This window comes from Anguilla anguilla, chromosome 10, assembly GCF_013347855.1.
Source record: "Anguilla anguilla isolate fAngAng1 chromosome 10, fAngAng1.pri, whole genome shotgun sequence".
In the NCBI taxonomy this organism is placed as follows: Eukaryota; Metazoa; Chordata; class Actinopteri; order Anguilliformes; family Anguillidae; genus Anguilla; species Anguilla anguilla.
This window is the reverse complement of record NC_049210.1, coordinates 29,884,619-29,902,087: the sequence shown is the minus strand read 5'-3', so window position 1 is coordinate 29,902,087 and position 17,469 is coordinate 29,884,619. Positions and strand designations below refer to the sequence as shown.

Here is a 17,469-nt window from a genome sequence, read left to right as displayed (position 1 = left end):
GGCCTGGTGTCATAAGTGCATAGAACACCCATTTATAGGGAGACCTGGCTGTTGGAGACCAACATCAAAACAGTTTCTCACTTATGGGTACACCCCATTCTTAAAGTAGGCCAGCATTGAAACTACCAGTGTAGTGTCTTTTCATATTTTTGCAAGACAACATTTTCAATTGGATCTCTTATGGAGTGACGGGACACAGGCTACCTGTAATAATTAAAATAAACAAATAAATAATTGTAGATATAAGCATGTTTTGATAACCATCATTACATTGCCTTTTAATTTAAATGGCTAGCTTAATAGGTGAGTTTTTGCTTAAATTGCGATGTAAATGAAGATATTATAATATTATATATATTGTAATAATCTTTCGGGATGAACAGGCTGTCCACACACACAGGTTCAATTACGCATGAAACAGTTTATTTAAAAAAACAAGGGAAAATGAGGGAAAACAAATGAATGAAGCCACTCTCTACTTTCTGGTTACTTTCACGTCTCGAGAGAGAGACCACACATGCAGCTCAATCAGAGGGTTCCTTGTAATTGGTAGCTCAGTGGATGGGGGCTGAGCTTGATGTGGGGGGGGGGGGTAATTCCACAGTGCATCTCCCAAACCCAGCTTACAAAGTGAACAGGAATGGTTATCAAAATGACACAAACATGAACCATACACACTAAACACAACAATCCACAGATTACAAGGTTACTACAATATAATATAATAATATAATATTATAATATAATAATATCATAATTGTATTATTATTATTATTATTATTAATACACCAATAAGAGTTTTACAAATTTCACTTACTAGTCAATAACACTTCTAATGGGAACAGTGATGTTGTGCCTTGGACTGAAGAATCGTTGTCGGGTGTAAATCTTGTTGTGGAGATTCGAAGCACATCGCAGAAGTGACTGTCAGTTATCTTGGCTCTCAATCGGCTCTTGTTCAGCGTCATTACAGAAAATGTACGCTCACATATCTATGTGGAGCCAAGCAAACTGAGTACTTTATTGCCGTGGCGCCTCATCAGTGGAAATCTGGACTTTTCCAAGCTCCTGTAGAACTCTGGCAGCGGAAACTTGAGATAACTTCTCGCAGTGCAGGCAAGTGTGTGTCAATGCGCTCACTGATTTGTCTCTCAAAAAGACGAAGCCTCATGGCAAATGATTTAATGTGCACGTACATTTGAGACAAGACACTTGCAAGCTTTTCTTAAGCGCGTTCAGCTGGCCAGTGAGGTCCACTAAAAAGGCCAGGTCTGCCAACCACGCAGGGTCGCTCAGTTCATCAAGTGTCAGGCTTTTTTCTTGCAAAAATCGGTTGATTTCAGATCTCAGTGAATAGAACTGCTTAAGAACAGAGCCGCGACTCGGTGAAAAAGTATTCATTTTTGCCAGCGTGGCTGAAATCTCCTGCATTCGCTTTCTGTTTTTCAGTTCCTTGGTGCTGCCATTTCTAGCTATAAGCTTGCTAACATTAATGTACACTGTACAGAATTAAAGTTTTGAAGAGGGGAAAAAGGAGGGGGAGATGATCCATTCTTAGATGCGGTTTTACGTGTTAGCGAAACCCAGTATGAAAACTAGGAACATCATTTTTTTTACTTTCTTAATAGCTGATCTTTTTTTAAAAATGGTTCTATCCCGCCTGGACTACTGCAACTCTCTTCTGGCTGGACTACCGGCATCTGCCACCAGACCCCTGCAGCTCATTCAGAATGCTGCGGCTCGTCTGGTCTTCAACTTCCCCAGACACTCCTACGTAACTCCCCTGCTCACTACCCTCCACTGGCTGCCTGTTATAGCTCGCATCAAATTTAAAACATTGGTCCTAGCATACCAGGCAGTCAAGGGATCAGCCCCAGCATACCTCCACAAGATATTCAAACCCTACATGCCAGCCAGATCCCTCCGTTCTGCTACCTCAGGACGCCTAGCACCTCCCCTTCTTCGCACCTGCACTTCCAGAACACGTCTCCTGTCTGTTCTGGCCCCACGATGGTGGAATGACCTCCCTGTGGAGGTCAGAACAGCTGAGACTGTGACCCATTTCAAACGACGACTGAAGACCCACCTCTTCAGGCTGCACCTCTCCCCATCCCTCCCTTCCCCCCTGTAAATGACTAAACTTAGGGTTGTAACTAGGCAGCTGTTTCATAGGTGACTTAGGCGCATCAACTGTCTTAACGACTACTTGTATTTTTATTTATTTTTATTTTTCCATAGATTGCGTTGTTGCCGTTCTCGTTGTTAGTGTTAATCAGTTTAACCATCAGGGTCCAAGTTGAACTATGCGGTTGTTCCCTGTACTTGGACCGGTACTTCTCTCTAGGGGTTTCGTCATACTTGTTCCTGGTTATGGTTATACACTTTGTTGTACGTCGCTCTGGATAAGAGCGTCTGCCAAATGCCTGTAATGTAATGTAATGTAATGTAAAAAAATTTTTTTTACTTTCTTAATAGCGGGCCAAATTAGATTTTATTTGTAAAATAACTTGCGGGCCATTTCAATAATGGCGGTGAGCCACCGATGGCCCGTGGGCCGTAGTTTGGACACCCCTACTATACAACATCATGCCTGCTTCAGCCGAAACTGAAAAAAGTGCATAATGGCCGAATGCTGGATTTGTGTTATGCAGAGCGCAAAGCGTTATCCAAGAATAGCTTACCAACTGCTCTGGTTAGCGTAGTATAGTTAATATGGTAACAGTTCAGTTTTTTACTTTATAGCCTATTATACAAAGTCAGGGCATTTTTGTTTACACTGAACAAAAATATAAATGCAACTCTTATCAATTTTTATTGAGTTCAAAGGTAATAAACGTAAATCAGTCAAGTGAAATATATTCATTAAGCACTTATCTATTTCATGTGATTGGGGATACAGATATGCATTTGTTAGTCACAGATTCCCCAAAAAAGAAGATACCATGAACAGAATACCAATCAGTATCCTGTGTGACCACCATTTGCCTCATGCAACGCAACACATCTCCTTTGCATTGAATTGATGAAATTGTTGACTGTAGCCTGTGGATTATTATCCCACTCCTCTTCAATAGTTGAACAAAGTTGTTGGATATTGGTGGGAAATGGAACACGCACTCGTATGTGCCGGTCCAGAGCATCCCAAACATGCTCAATGGGTGACATGCCTGGTGAGTATACAGGCCATGGAAGAACTGTTACATTTTCAGCTTCAAGGAATTGTGTACAGATCCTTGCAACATGGGGCCACGCATTGTCATGCTGAAACATGAGGTGATGGTGGTGAATGAATGGCAGCAATGGGCCTCAGGATCTCATCACAATATCTCTGTGTATTCAAATTGCCATGGATAAAATGCACTTGAATTCTCTGCCCATAGGATATGCTTGCTCATACCAACACCCCAGCACCACCATGGGCCACTCTGTTCACAACGTTGACATCAGCAAACCGCTCACCCACCCGACACCATACACGCTGCCTGCCATCTGCCCAGACAGCTGAAACCGTGATTCATCAGTGAAGGGGACCATTCTCCAGTGTGCCAGTGGCCATCAAAGGTGAGCTCTCGCCCACTCACGTCGATAGTGACACCGAACTGCAGAAAAATCAAGACCTCGGTGAGGACGTTGAGCACGCAGATGAGCTTCCCTGAGGCGATTTCTGACAGTTTGTGCAGAAATTCTACGGTTGTGTAAACCAACCGTTTCATCGGCTGTCCGTGTGGCTGGCCTCAGACAATCCCGCAGGTAAAGACGCCGGATGTGGCGGTCCTGGTCTGGCGTGGTTACACGTGGTCTGCGGTTGTGAGGCCTGTTGGACGAACTTCCAAAATCTCTGAAACAACGCTGGAGGCGGCTTATGGTGGAGAAATGAACACCCATTACTCTGGCAACAGCTCTACAGGACATACCTGCAGTCAGCATGCCAACTGCATGATTTCTTAACTCTTGAGGCATCTGTAAGATGGTGTTGAACAACAAAAAACTCAACGTTTTAGGGTGGCCTTTTATTGACCCCATCATAAGGAACACCTGTGTAGTGATCATGGCTTTTAATCAGCATCTTGATATGCCACACCTGTGCAGGAGATGGATTATCTTGACAAAGGAGAAATGCTAGCTAACAGTGATATAAACAAATTTGTGGGCAAAATCTCAGAGAAATTTGATCTTTGTGCACAAATAACAAATCTTTGAGGTATTATTTAAACGCATTAAAATGGTTTATTTCAGTGTTCAGTGAGCAGCGTTTTTCACAGCTATATTAGCATACCTTCCGCTATTGTTGGCTTTACCTTGTTGCTACAACGGAATACAAATTTTAAGTGGTAAAAGAATGTTTTCATGTATGCCCAGGTAGACACTATTGTCCAGTGTGTCACGCATGGGGGTGTAGTTATAGATGAGACCAAAACCAAAGGTGAAAGTCTTAAATTAAAATGTCAGCAGCAATAAAACTTGAGATTTGGCCAAGAGGTGGTGTGCAGAAGCATTTTGTGATAAATGTAATAAAAAAAACAGAGAGAAGCAGAAAATGTATTTATAAAAGTACGTCACTAGCCTATACACAACCTATTTATCTACACACACTAGTAGTGAAACTGCAATCATTAGAAAATGTGTATCTCATCAGTTTGATTCCTCAAGCTCATGCATGCTTTATTTTCATTTTTATTCACAGCTATTAAAAGAAACTGACTATTGGACAGACTAATTGAATATTTACTGTACTTTGGTAAAGAACCTGAAGTACGGCAAATCCTGTTCTGAGGCTATGTAACAGGCGTAGCATACCTTGGAGAGAAGAATGTGTTGGTATTGTTTAGAGGCTCTGCTCTGGGAGGCCTTGTCTCTCACCAACAGGGTGATATTCTCCTTCCATGTGTACAATGCTTTCCTAGGAGTAGATAAGAACACAGACCCAAAGGATTTATGTAAAGTACAATAGGGAAAAAGACTATGCCTGCTACAGAAGCTGTGAAGAGGGTTATGGAGAGTTAAGGTGAAGCCACACTGTATGCGGCACCGCCTCCATTCATTTTGAATGAGAGGTGGCGGCAGACCCCCACAAGCCATGTTGGGATTGCAGGCAGCGTGGCGTGAGGCGGCGAGACGCCGGGGGAGATGGCCAAAGTTCAACTTTAACCCCCAGGCGGGTCAATGCCGCATTTCGGTAACCAATCAGATTTGATGTAATGATCCGTCAGGTAAATTGTCCCAATTTATTTCTGAATTTAGTTCTACATTCTATAGTTCCACAATGGAGGACTCACTCATAATTGCCTTTATCGGGTTTCCCAACTTTACACGATCTCCTACAGAGACACCGATAAGAGGAATGCAGCGTGGAGAAAAGTCTCTGAAATTGTCGGTGGCTCTGCTATGTAGATATAGCCGTTACTATTAGTTATCACTGTCCAATCTGAATAAAAATCATTTCTGCAGTAACCTAGCTCTGAAAAACGTTAGTCAACTGTCTAAGTTGTCTAATGTCTAGCTAGTGAGTAACAACCAACAATAACAACAAAAACATTTTCCAGTTGCTAGTTGTTCGTGATTGTTTCTACCAGCCACCTAGCTAGCTAACCAGACTTTGAAGGCAATAGCTGGCTAATTAGCCAGACGATGTTTTTGACGATGTTTTAGTTGTTACTCACTAGTTAGACATTAGACAGCCTAGCTAGGCAGCTGACTAACATCTTTCAGATATAGGTTACTGCAAAAATGATTTTTATTCAAACTGGACAATGAACGTGAAACACGACATTAAACCCAGTCAACATTTAGCGTACACAACTGTACAAATATAGGTGACATGCCCACAAGCGACCGATTGTGGGATGCAGGAGTGGCGCCAGGGTGCATCGCCGTGTAGTGTGGCGTCACCGTTAGATTTCCAGAGCAGACAGATAAACAGTGGTAGTCTGCAACGTCTATCTAAAAATGTAGAATTCATGTACTATTCCCGTAGGGATGCAGAGACCGATTTATGTCCTGTATTTTTTAATTATTTATTTTTATTTACTAACATTTCTTTATACAGGGTAGGTTGACTGAGTACGCATGCACTTTTGCAGCAATGCCCAGTGAATCTCCCCCCCCCTCACATGTGTCTGGGATTGTGGGAGACACAGGGAGAAAAAACTCCACAAAGAAAGGCACGTAGTTCATAATTTTGATTTTAAAAAAGTACCTCAAAAGATTTTGATGGTGCAGTCTCTGACGCTCCTCTGCAATGCGGTTAGCCTGTTGTGCCCTGTGGTGGTACTCCTGTGTGAGGGAAAGACTTCTCTGTTAGGTTAAGCTTGCCAGCTTATCAGAAGGACCTTCTCTCCAAGTGACCATTTCAACTCTTATTCTCAAAGTGTCACACAGCAGGAACTCTAATCTCACAAATTATTAAATACCAGTACAGGTGTGCAACCAAATAAAATACAAACATTTATTATAAAAAGCTTGTCTGTTGAATTCAATTTTACAATGCAGGGAAACAACAAAGTCAAGCATGGATGCATCACCGACATCTACAGTTGAGGCCAAAAGTTTACATACACCTAGGCTAAAGATATTCAAACTCTGCACATTTCATGTTACCATACATTTATTTTAATTAGGGCATCAACTTTGTTCACATCAGAGGTCATTTTAAAACAATTAAGAGACAGAGTTATTTCAGCTTTAATTCACTCAATGAATATTAATCACAAAGTGAAAGTGAAATGTTCTGACAAAAGCCTCAAAAGATGGCAACATCTGCCTCGTCTCCAAAGTGCATCAGCATAGAGCTTTGACAACTGCTACCGCCATGTATACAATTCAAATAACATGCACAGTGGTTTAAGGCTTCATTTTACACAATTGCCTGTACAGCAGAGGTTCTGCTGGCCAGAGGGAAATACATGTGGGGTCCGACAGTAGGGGGCAGCAGAGTGCCATTTTTCCTCACAAGGAGATCTGCCATTATATCGCATTGATATCTTCAGAGAAATTGTAGTTGATGTCACACCGTGACATCATTTTTAGAGGAACGCGTAGCTCTAATTTGGACAGAATTCATATTTGGAAAAAAAGCCATTATGTTTTGTTTGGTTTACAGTGGAATCAACTCTGCTCTGACAGACTACAGACAGGCATGATGTGCACCCTTGGCATGTTCTACAAGAACAGCTAAAATTAGTTTAATTTCTTCACAACCAAATCCCACAAGGAGAGCAAAAGCAACTTGCAAGACTTCAGTCAATGGCTGCAGCAGTGGCAGGATATAGGCGATTTCATTAAATGATGCATCACACAATAAATATGAGTAAAGGCATACAGTATATTTGTTTTACTGCACCAATACCACTAAATATTGCTTTATCCCCTTGAAAAATTTGGTTTTAAATCATGTGACTAACTTAACCAGTCCAAAGCTTTCCACTTTTGCCCATTGGTTAATGCATTGGTTGCATTACCACAATGATGCATTTCTTTGTACGTAGGCAGACAAAATCTCTGTACACTCCCGAATTCATCCTACTGCTGCCATCCTATGTTATATCATCAATAAAGACGAGTGAGCCTGTTCCAGAAGCGGCTTTACACACCCAAGACAACACACTATCGTTTCCATTCTTCACAGATGAGGGAGATCCTTTGGATCACGAGCTGTTCCTTCCTGTTCCTCCACACATCTGGCTTTCCATCGCTTTGGTAATGCCAAACCTCGTCTCATCTCAATGAAACAGAACTCCAGAACTCTTCTGGCATGTCTGTATTTTTCTGCAAATTCTGATCAGGCTTTTTGATTCTCGCAGTGTAGCCACTATTCATAGCAAAAGGAGGGATTCAGGTCAAGTACAGGAACATTACACTATTTTAAAGTTATTCTGTATGGCCATTCTAACGTATCGCCTGTGATAATTTAAAGTTTTACACTGTGCAGTTACGAGTGCAAAGTCAGTGTGCTGCTTTTTTGCCTTTTATCTGTTTTCTTAACTCTACTTACACCTGATCAATGGCAACTCGATCCCACCGTCCCACGAACCTAACCCCAGCGCGGTTAGCCCTACGGGGTAGGGACCAAAAAATTGATGCCAACATTTCCCCATTTTCTCGTATCAGAATAAGCCTTTTCATTTTATTATCTTTTATTTGAAAATACAAATATGCCCAAACGTATGTGGACACCCCTTCTAATAAGTGGTTTTGCCTACTTTAGACACACTTTTTAAAATAAAGCATAGTCATGCAATCTCCATAGACAAACACTGGTAGTAGAATGGGTTTGTCGATAATCCTCCCCCTCCCTTTGGAATTAACTCAGGCCAGAAACACTGTGTGGCTAAAAAGTATGTCGTTTCATAGATCATGTTCCCTGGATTTTACGATGGAATGCAATGTATGACATTAAATTGAAATCACTGATTGAAAACCTTAATGTCCCTACAGATAATGGTTGTTGAGTCCTGACAGCTAAAACCTACACATCTGCTGTTGAAATTAAAATTAAAACTTAGATGTTTTTTTATAGGTATTCAAAACTGAATTACCACCCAAAATAATCATGTTTGGTCTCATTAGAAAGATTCAATTCAGGAATCTTTTGATAATAATATCATGGTACTTAGATATGTTGTTTTTACCAACATAAGTTCATATACAGTTGATATACCTGATATACAGATTGTTTTGACTTGTTGGTTGATTCCACCAGGTTACTGTAGACTGACCTATTCGGCAATTTAATTGATAAATTGCACAAACAAGGTCCATATAGAAATGGTATGCCAAGTTTGGTGTCGAAGAACTTGACTGGCCTGCAAAGAGCGCTGACCTGAACCACATCGAGTACCTTTGGGATGAACTGGAACGCCGACTATGAGTCAGACCAAATAGCCTAACGTCAGTGCTCGACCTCACTCTTGCAACTGAATGGAAGCAAATCCCTGCATGTTCCAAAATCTACTGGAAAGACTTCCCAGAAGAGCGCAGGCTGTTATAGCAGCAAAGGGATGACCACCTCCATATTAATGCCCATGGTTTTGGAATGAGATGTTCAACAAGCACATGGGCATGATGTTCGAGTGTCCACATACTTTTGTATGTGTTATATGTGTGTGTGTGTGTGTGTGTATACTAACTGAATTAACTACAGGTGACACAGACACACACACGCACACGCACACGCGCACGCACACACACTCAGTGCAGGACAAAATATTAAGCCATCTGTAGTTTATATTAAAAGGTAGAGAAACACATATATTGAATAACAAACCAAAGTACAAATTTGTTTTTCAATTTCTACCCACAGTAACACAAAACGATGACTTTTACTTTAAAAAAAAAATCTAAGACATGACTTTCGTCTATCCAATCATTTTGCAAAGTGGGAAGTGGAGGGGTAATTAAATTGAGTGAAATCTTATCTACCTTAATTTTTATTTCTTTTTTTTTTACCCAGGGAGCCTAAAACCTTTAGCCTGTAGTGCAAGTAAAAAAGGCACTAAAGAAATGTGGCAAATAAGGATGAGTTAGGCTTAGATGTGTGGGGTAAACATGGTAAACATTAGCAAGAAGGTTATTCCCAGAAAGAAATTGCAAAGAAGCTTACAATTTCCAGGTGCAGTGTTTATTACACACTCAGAAGGTTCCAGCTGATGAGCAGTAATGCTAAAAGGAGAAGACCAGAAAGATAAAGAGGCAGAAGACAAATATCTTGTGTAAAAGTGCACCACAACTACAGGAAGAACTCAATGCAACTAAAGAGAAACCAGTTCCACTGACTACAGTGAAACGGCAACTACAATCTGCTGGTCTAAAAAGATGTGTGTGTATCTGTGAGAAAAAAAGCCCTTGCAATGTGCTGTGAAAAATAAGACTCCAGTGGGCAAAGCTCCATCAACACTGGACTAAAAAGATTGGGAAAAGGGAGATGCACATCCTTATGATACTGGGTGACTTCAACATGTTTGCTGCCCTAACAGCTCATTAGCCTCTGAGTTTTTAAATGTAGTTGAGGCTTTTAATTTACTTACAGCCGTCACAGGTTCCTCATATACCAAGGTTATGACTTGGTCTTGTCACATGGCTTACCTTTAAATAACATGGTTTATGTAGATGTAGGAGTCACCAACCACGAGTGCATCATGTTTGAATCGGTGACTTTAAATCAGTCCGAAAGCAGGTGTAACTCAGTATGTGCCCACATTTTTAATACTGCCTCTACTGCCAAATTTGCTGAAGATTTTACTTAGTCTTCATTTGTGATGGGATCCAATCTGGATGTTGATATTATAGAATATATTTTAATAATACCCATTCCATGACACTGGACCAATTATCCCCTTTAAGGCAGAGAAAACCCTCAAAAACTTTGTCGTAAGTCAGAGCATCGGTGGAGAAACTTTAAACATTCATCTTGACTCATCAATGGACAGTTTTAACGCTACAGTTAGAAATACCAGAGCACAGTATTTCTCTGACCTGATTGCTGATAACGCTTCAACTCCAGTGTTCTCTTCAATGTTATCAGTCGCACCACTCAACCTCCGCCATGCAACAGTATTGATCCCTCCCCAGATGAATGTGAATAATTAAAGGTTCACATCGCACAGTGAATACAACTGGCCAAATTCCCTGGTGGGGCAGTTTTGTATGACCATCACAAAAAATAAAGGTAGTCAATTAGTCTACGGTAGGCCTATTCTATCATATGGGCTGCGCTGTAAGTGCCAGGGAGCAGAAAGATTTACAAACTGAATAATAAAATAAAGATTTGTTCAAACTGGAACTTAAGATACTTCAAAAATTTAAATAAAATCACACTTGACTTGAAATTGAAAACTTCAGCTAGCTAGAGTAAGAGCACCTATTATCGACCACCGGGGGGGGGGGGACGTGTATCCACCACCCTAACCACTAGTGTATTTACTTTGTATGTATTAGAGAGAACTGGACATTGTTACCTAATAAAATGTAAGTCCTGTAAAAATACACATAATAAACTGTCTAAATGTAAAAAACCAACTTCATACATATGCATTTAGTTATATTAATACAGCCTTATTTACAATGTCAAGTTTAAGATCAGCAACACGCTCGGAATTATCTCATCGCGACCCATTAAATGCAATGGCGCAGAGGTTGCTTTGAAGAACTGCTTTCCTAACGGCTATTTTGCGTCCTGCGACTTGGGTTACAACAGTGAATAAGTACGGATTCCTAGACGTGCTGATAGCTACCACCCTTTCTCATATTAACCTCAAATACGCAAGATAGGACACTACAGTATGCTAGCAAATTTATGTCAAGTTCCATTCATTTATATGGGGTAGTCGATACACGTCCCCATAGCTAGCGCTGGACCACCTCTGACTTATTTTCCGGCACAGAAAAAAATCGTGAAAGTACTGAAAAAATAACCACTGGAGGATAACAAGGACATTTTTTCCTACATAACTAGGTACAGGTTGTTACCGAAATTTCGCCTATTTCATGTATATTTGCAAATCTGTTTACGTTTTCTTGTCTGTCGAACGAAGGTGGTCGCTAATAGGTGCTCTCACTCTAGCATTAGCGATAGACGTACATCAACCCATTAACGGTCACGTTTATTTTTTTTTGCCACCTCATGTGGCTCACCTATTGCTAGGCAGAATTCGTAGGGACAGAAACATTTCTGCCCCTCCGCCCAATATAATTTGCAGGAGGTTTTCCCTGCTTACACAGATCACGCTCACGTTGTTCCCCTAGCAACGATGGGGCAGAGTGCTCTGCTGCCCCACAGCAGAGATGGGGCAGAGTGCTCTGCTGCCCCACAGCAGAGAGATAGGACAGGGAGCGCAGTCCGCAGCATTAGCACACACATACCCACAAAGGAAATTACTCCAAAACAGCACTATAAGGATTGTGAGTCAAGTTTATTATATTTATACACGCCAATTTCACCACTGAATCACTATTTTGTATTAAATTTAAAATACATTATGCCACAACGTTCAGATGTTATGAGAATCTTGCACCACAGTGCCATCTTTGGCGGGGCACTGCCCCACATGCCCCTAATGTAAAAATGCTCCTGCATGTATCTAATTTAATTAAGTTACTAAACACCCATATGCGTAATGATTTTACACGGCACTGTATGGTTTCATGTTGAGCGAGTGCTTACATATTTAGAGGGGTGTATTTACCTATGTATAAAATGTGCTTAAAAGTTTGTCTGGATATTTACCTTCCAGCCATGTAGTGCGCGTGCCAACAGCTTGCAGTGGCGGTAGTGATCTAGTTCCTCTAGTTTTCTCTTCTTCTCCCTCTTGTGTTGGACATACTACACACACAAACACAAAATATAATGTAGACACAACCTCCACACATCTCACTCCTATTAGTACATTCACACAAGGGCTGTCAAACATTGGTTAGATATTCAAATGCAATTCCAATTTGAGAAAAAAAAATAAAAATAAAGAAAGTAATTAGAGCGTGAACAGTAACATCTGAATGTAAAAGAAGAAACAAAGGGTATCTATATTGCAGCCATTTTTCCTTTCACCATGGGTTGTGTATTATGCATGTACGGCAAATGCAGCAAAAACTTTATTGTATCCATTTTAGGAACATATTTATGGACACTTTTTGTTATGAAATAAAATTGCTGCACATTTTAATCCTTGTAACGTACATGCATACTTGCATTCGACTTATGTCAACCCCTGATTATAAATGTGTACTGTATGTACATCTTAAAATCCATCTAAAATCCCCTCAGAGACAAACTATATGATTTGTGTGAGCACAGGAATATATCTCTCTACCCCCTTCCCGCTCTCCGCTCCACAAACAGAAAGGGAACATCCTTGGGACAAAGCCATGTTCGTATCTTCACTATACAGACCTAGCGTGTCCACAAAAGATTTTTCTCCTTTGTAAGTTATGACTATTAACTCCCAGAACAGACATTAGGACACCATATAAGGGGTAAGAGAACCCACATGGCTACATGCCACAAAGATCCATTTTCCAGTTAAGTTGGAATACAATCTATGGCATTTAATTGAAATCAGAGTGAAAATCTATTTAGATAATGGCTGTTGAGGCCTGATAGTTGAAATATCCATTTTAAGAACCAGTTCCAGTTTCAAGTATAAACCAAAGTGGTATGACTTGGTTCTGTTACACAGAAAATATTTTGCCTGAAACTGGAAAACGCAACTGGCAATTTGTCTACAAAAATCGCCTCGTTGTCAGAAGCAGTAGTAAACTTCCATGTTTATTTATGGCCATGAATTACCTCTTAATTTTATTTGGCATTATATAAGCACGTACCCCATGATGTAATGTTAATTCTCTCAGACCCAAAATCATCCGCAGTCACTGGGAGACACACCTCACACTCCCATCAGTTACACTGAAGAGAGTTAATAGTCTTAATCCAGCATCCCTGATACCGACATCAGAGGAGGGTGATCCTCATGAATGTGACATTGTAAAAAAATAACCCTCCCACATTCTGGGGTTAGAGAGACCCCCACTGTAGATGGATCATCCTATTATGTCAATAGTCACTGTCAAACTGGATGGGCAGTTTGCACGGCAGGTGGTCGCCTCGTAAAGTGTGGTTTGCTCCCTGGAGCATCAGCACAGGTTGCTGAACTCAGAGCATTAACAGAAGCTTGCAATGCCACTGTAGGTTATAAAGTGAATATATGTATATACAGACCCTAGGTAGGTTTTTGGAGTGGTTCATGACTAGAGGTTTTCTTACAAGTGAAGGATCACCTATATGTCACAAGGAGGTGGTTTTGAACCTCCCTCCATACTGATATCCAACAACCAAAGGAAGTTGTAGTTCTTAAACTGAAAGCTCATAGCAAGAATCAGGATGAGCATAGCATTGGAAATGCACATGCAGACTACCTAGCTAGAGAAGCTGCTCTCAATGGAGATGTGGATATTTGTAAAATAGCAGTCATAAATGAACAATTATCCCAGACAACCCAGAGTCTTACGTCCCTGGAAGATCTTAAAAACATCCAACCTTCCGCTCCAAGGTTGGAGAAATGGAATTGGATAGAAAATGAGGGCAAATTGGATGATGAGGACATAAGGCTATTTTCGCATCACCAGGGCTGCCATGGGTAGATGCCCTTCCAAACCAATCTGCTCTGGACATACTTAGTCTTATTACTGGTCCAATCACCAGTAAGACTACAGGGAATATGATCGTGGATCCACAAGAGTCAGATCAAGTTAGTTCTACCTGCACAACCTGCGCGCAGAATCCGATCCGCTGCCTCCAGACGAACCTGGAGACAACTTTTAAGCGTATACACAGCTTTTGTTTTGTTTTTGCATGGTTATTTATTTCCTTTCACTACTTTTCTATTTATGATTGTGTGCACAATTGGCCACTTGAGTGCTTTCTAATGCTACTGTACCCTTTTGGGAACATGGAGCGTTTACAGTATCGGCATCTCAGCGGAGAAGCACAGGCCCCACTATCGCCAACTGAAGTTGTGATATGTACCACAAAAATTGTGTGGAGTTCCTTGACTTTCTTTCTTCACAAAAGGAGGGAAACCCCAAATAATTAAGATCAAGTTTGCGAAGTTCGAAAGCCAAGAAAATTCAACCATTAGGAGGACTGGGAACCATCCTCCTGTTGGGAATGATTATTAAACTAGCACAAACTACCACAAAATTGGAGCACCAACATTTGACAAAACCAGGCCCATTAAAGATCTGTTATCAGTCACCTGGGCCTGTGTGTATAAGCATGCACTACATGGACAGGCCAAACATATGTGTGGATGGCTTTCTCACAGTCAAGATTGATTGAATAGGCGTCTATATGTCCAATTTGTATTGGTATGTATGTATTTCGCTGCCCAGCATTTCTGTTGCCTGAATGATTGTATGTTTCTTGGTATAAATGTCTGTTTGTAAAGGTGAATGTAACATGCTGCGAGGGAAATGTCCCCATGGGGATAAAGAAGTTCTCTATGTATGTATGTACAATATGTATTTGACATGCAGCATTTATTGTATGTAGCAAATATACAATAACGTGTACATTTACTCAAATTCAGTTCAGAAGCAAGTACAAATTTATGTTTCCTGGAGAAATATGCTTCCTGTAGTTACTCACCAGCAGTTTTCTACATGAATTTCAATGTGTTCCATGAGGAAATTCGAAATATTTGACTCTTTGATCTGACACAAAGTTTGCATGACATTGTTAAATGGTAAGATTACAAAGCACAGGGCCAAGTGACTTGAAAGAATTGAGGAAATATTGGGTAGCATTGCTTTGGAATACGTCTTATATAATTTCGGTGAGGCAAGATAGCCTATATTGTTTGTAGTACCGTGACTTGGCGTCATTTTGATATCAATACTTTTAATGGCAGGCCTGGATTTTGACAGTCTGAATGAATGAGTTATAGACGGTGTATGTCTTGTACGTGTGAGTAACTTGGCATTTTTGTACGTTGAAAACGTGTTTTTGATGAGATATCATTTCTTTTTGCAAAGCGTTTTATTATGAGAGTGAGAAAAGTGAAAGTGACGTGTACCGTGTAGCAATTTCGGTTTGCTATATATGTAAAACAGTGGCTGTGACAAAGGGTGCGATGGCGTAAACGCATCATAAGCGCAGGTGAAATATGGCCAGGGTATGTACTCACGGATTTGACGGCCATCCAACGAGCCTTGATTGACAAAAGAATCAGCAAGTCTGTAGAATTAGAGCTCCCTAGGTCGCAACTTGTGTACCTTTCTGTCCTGCTCCGTTGTCTGTTATTTTGTGGAGATGAACTTTTAGTGTTTGTAAGGTTTATAAGGCATTTTGATAGGCTTATCTGCAGGTGGGAATCCTCTTCGCTGTTTTGCTAAACTAGAACCGGAAAAGTTGATAGCGGAGAATAGGAGCAGACGCATATGTCCCAGCAGGCTTTGCTTATGAGAAAATAACAACAGTGCGAGAGAAATTAGGATGAAATGATGAAATTGCGTAGTTGAAACAATATGTTTTTAGCAGAATGGGCATGTAGGTGAAGGCTGACATGATCACAGAGTATAGTGTGAAGTAAATGGAGTGACCATGAGTGAGCTTATTTTCCTTATCGAATGGTATATATAACAGTCGCTATAAAATACTCGTTATTAAAGTGTATGGTTAAGTAACGTGTGAAATCTATTGCACTGATGTGTTTTTCTCATGTTCAGTACTAGTAGTTATAATTATGAGTGAATCATGATTTTAAATGTAATGTTTTATTGGGGAGTTGCAGGACGTACATACGTAGTAATTGTTTGTATGTGGCTAGATGGAGAACAGGGCGAGGTAACCTGAATGTAGAAACGTGGCGTTTGCTGATAAGAAGGTTTTGTACGGTAGCCAAGTGAAGAAATATAGTTAGTAGAAATGGCACAGCGGTGAACTGGTGCAACTTTAGCCGCGTTTCCACCGCAGGAACTATACCCCGGAACTAGGAACCTTTTGAGGAACTCAGTGCGTTTCCACCGCAGGAACTAGGGTCTAAATTTAGTTCTGGGGGCTTTGTTTTACCCCCCAAAACGTTCCTGCTCGGGGGGTAGTACTTTCCGAAAGTACAGGAACCTTTTGGGTGGAGCTTGCAGCGCTGAACTTTTCTGATTGGTCGAGTACTCGTAGCATTTGTGTTGTATTTATTTTCCGCCATTACCCGCCATGTTTGAAAATATGCAGCGGCAAACCAATTTATTTTCATAATAACTTAAAATCAAACTTGTATGTTATGCGGCGCAGTAGCCTACTTTTGGTTATAGCCTGTCAACGTCTTGGAATTATAACGTGTGCTCTTCTGTTCTTTTCTTGCTTTAGTATTCGTTTTATAAAATGCTAAGCATTCGTGCTGGGACAGCATATTACGTAGGCTACCAAAACATTCAAACGGATTAATTCGGTTGCTGAATATTTTCTTCCGGATTTTCTTTGTTAGCCCGTTGTAATTGACTCAAAACGTTTGATACAGTTATGTGAGGTATGCGGTAGTTCTGCATAATTAACATTGGTGATACAGTACAAGCAAACTGGAAATCACCTTCCGCACTTTTTATCCGGGTAAAATAACAGGTTAATTCTAGTAATCTTCCCTTTAGCTTTTTCAGACTGCCGTAATTTTACTCAATTTTACTGCCATTTTTCAATTCCACGAAAAGACCAGGAAGACTATGGACTCATTTATGGTGCATGGTTCGCATCTGGAGGGCACACTTCGCTGCTCGGCTAGCAGTAACTTCGAAGGAAAGCAAACGGTGGCTGTACCACTACTAATTTACATTTTCACGCAAGTCCGAGTTTTCGTTCTATTCTTGTCATTTTGCGATTAGCCTATATGGAATTGACGACGAGAAAGTAATAAAACAGCAAATTGTTTACAACGTGTTTTCTGCTGTTAATGAATGTGTTTGAGAGGATATATGAAAATCAATAAATAC

At 40.6% G+C, this 17,469-nt stretch overlaps 1 protein-coding gene across 7 annotated transcripts in view; it reads right to left on the bottom strand.

Moving 5' to 3' along the window:
• Positions 1–17,469, bottom strand: part of sfi1 (SFI1 centrin binding protein) — a 101,798-nt gene that overhangs the window by 29,248 nt on the left and 55,081 nt on the right. For all 7 annotated transcript variants that reach the window (XM_035379171.1, XM_035379177.1, XM_035379173.1 and 4 more), the window contains 3 exons: positions 12,221–12,316; positions 6,197–6,273; positions 4,798–4,900 (listed from right to left, as the gene is read on the bottom strand). In XM_035379171.1, coding sequence (XP_035235062.1) covers positions 4,798–4,900; positions 6,197–6,273; positions 12,221–12,316 — 276 coding nt within the window. The remainder of the gene's footprint in view (positions 1–4,797; positions 4,901–6,196; positions 6,274–12,220; positions 12,317–17,469) is intronic.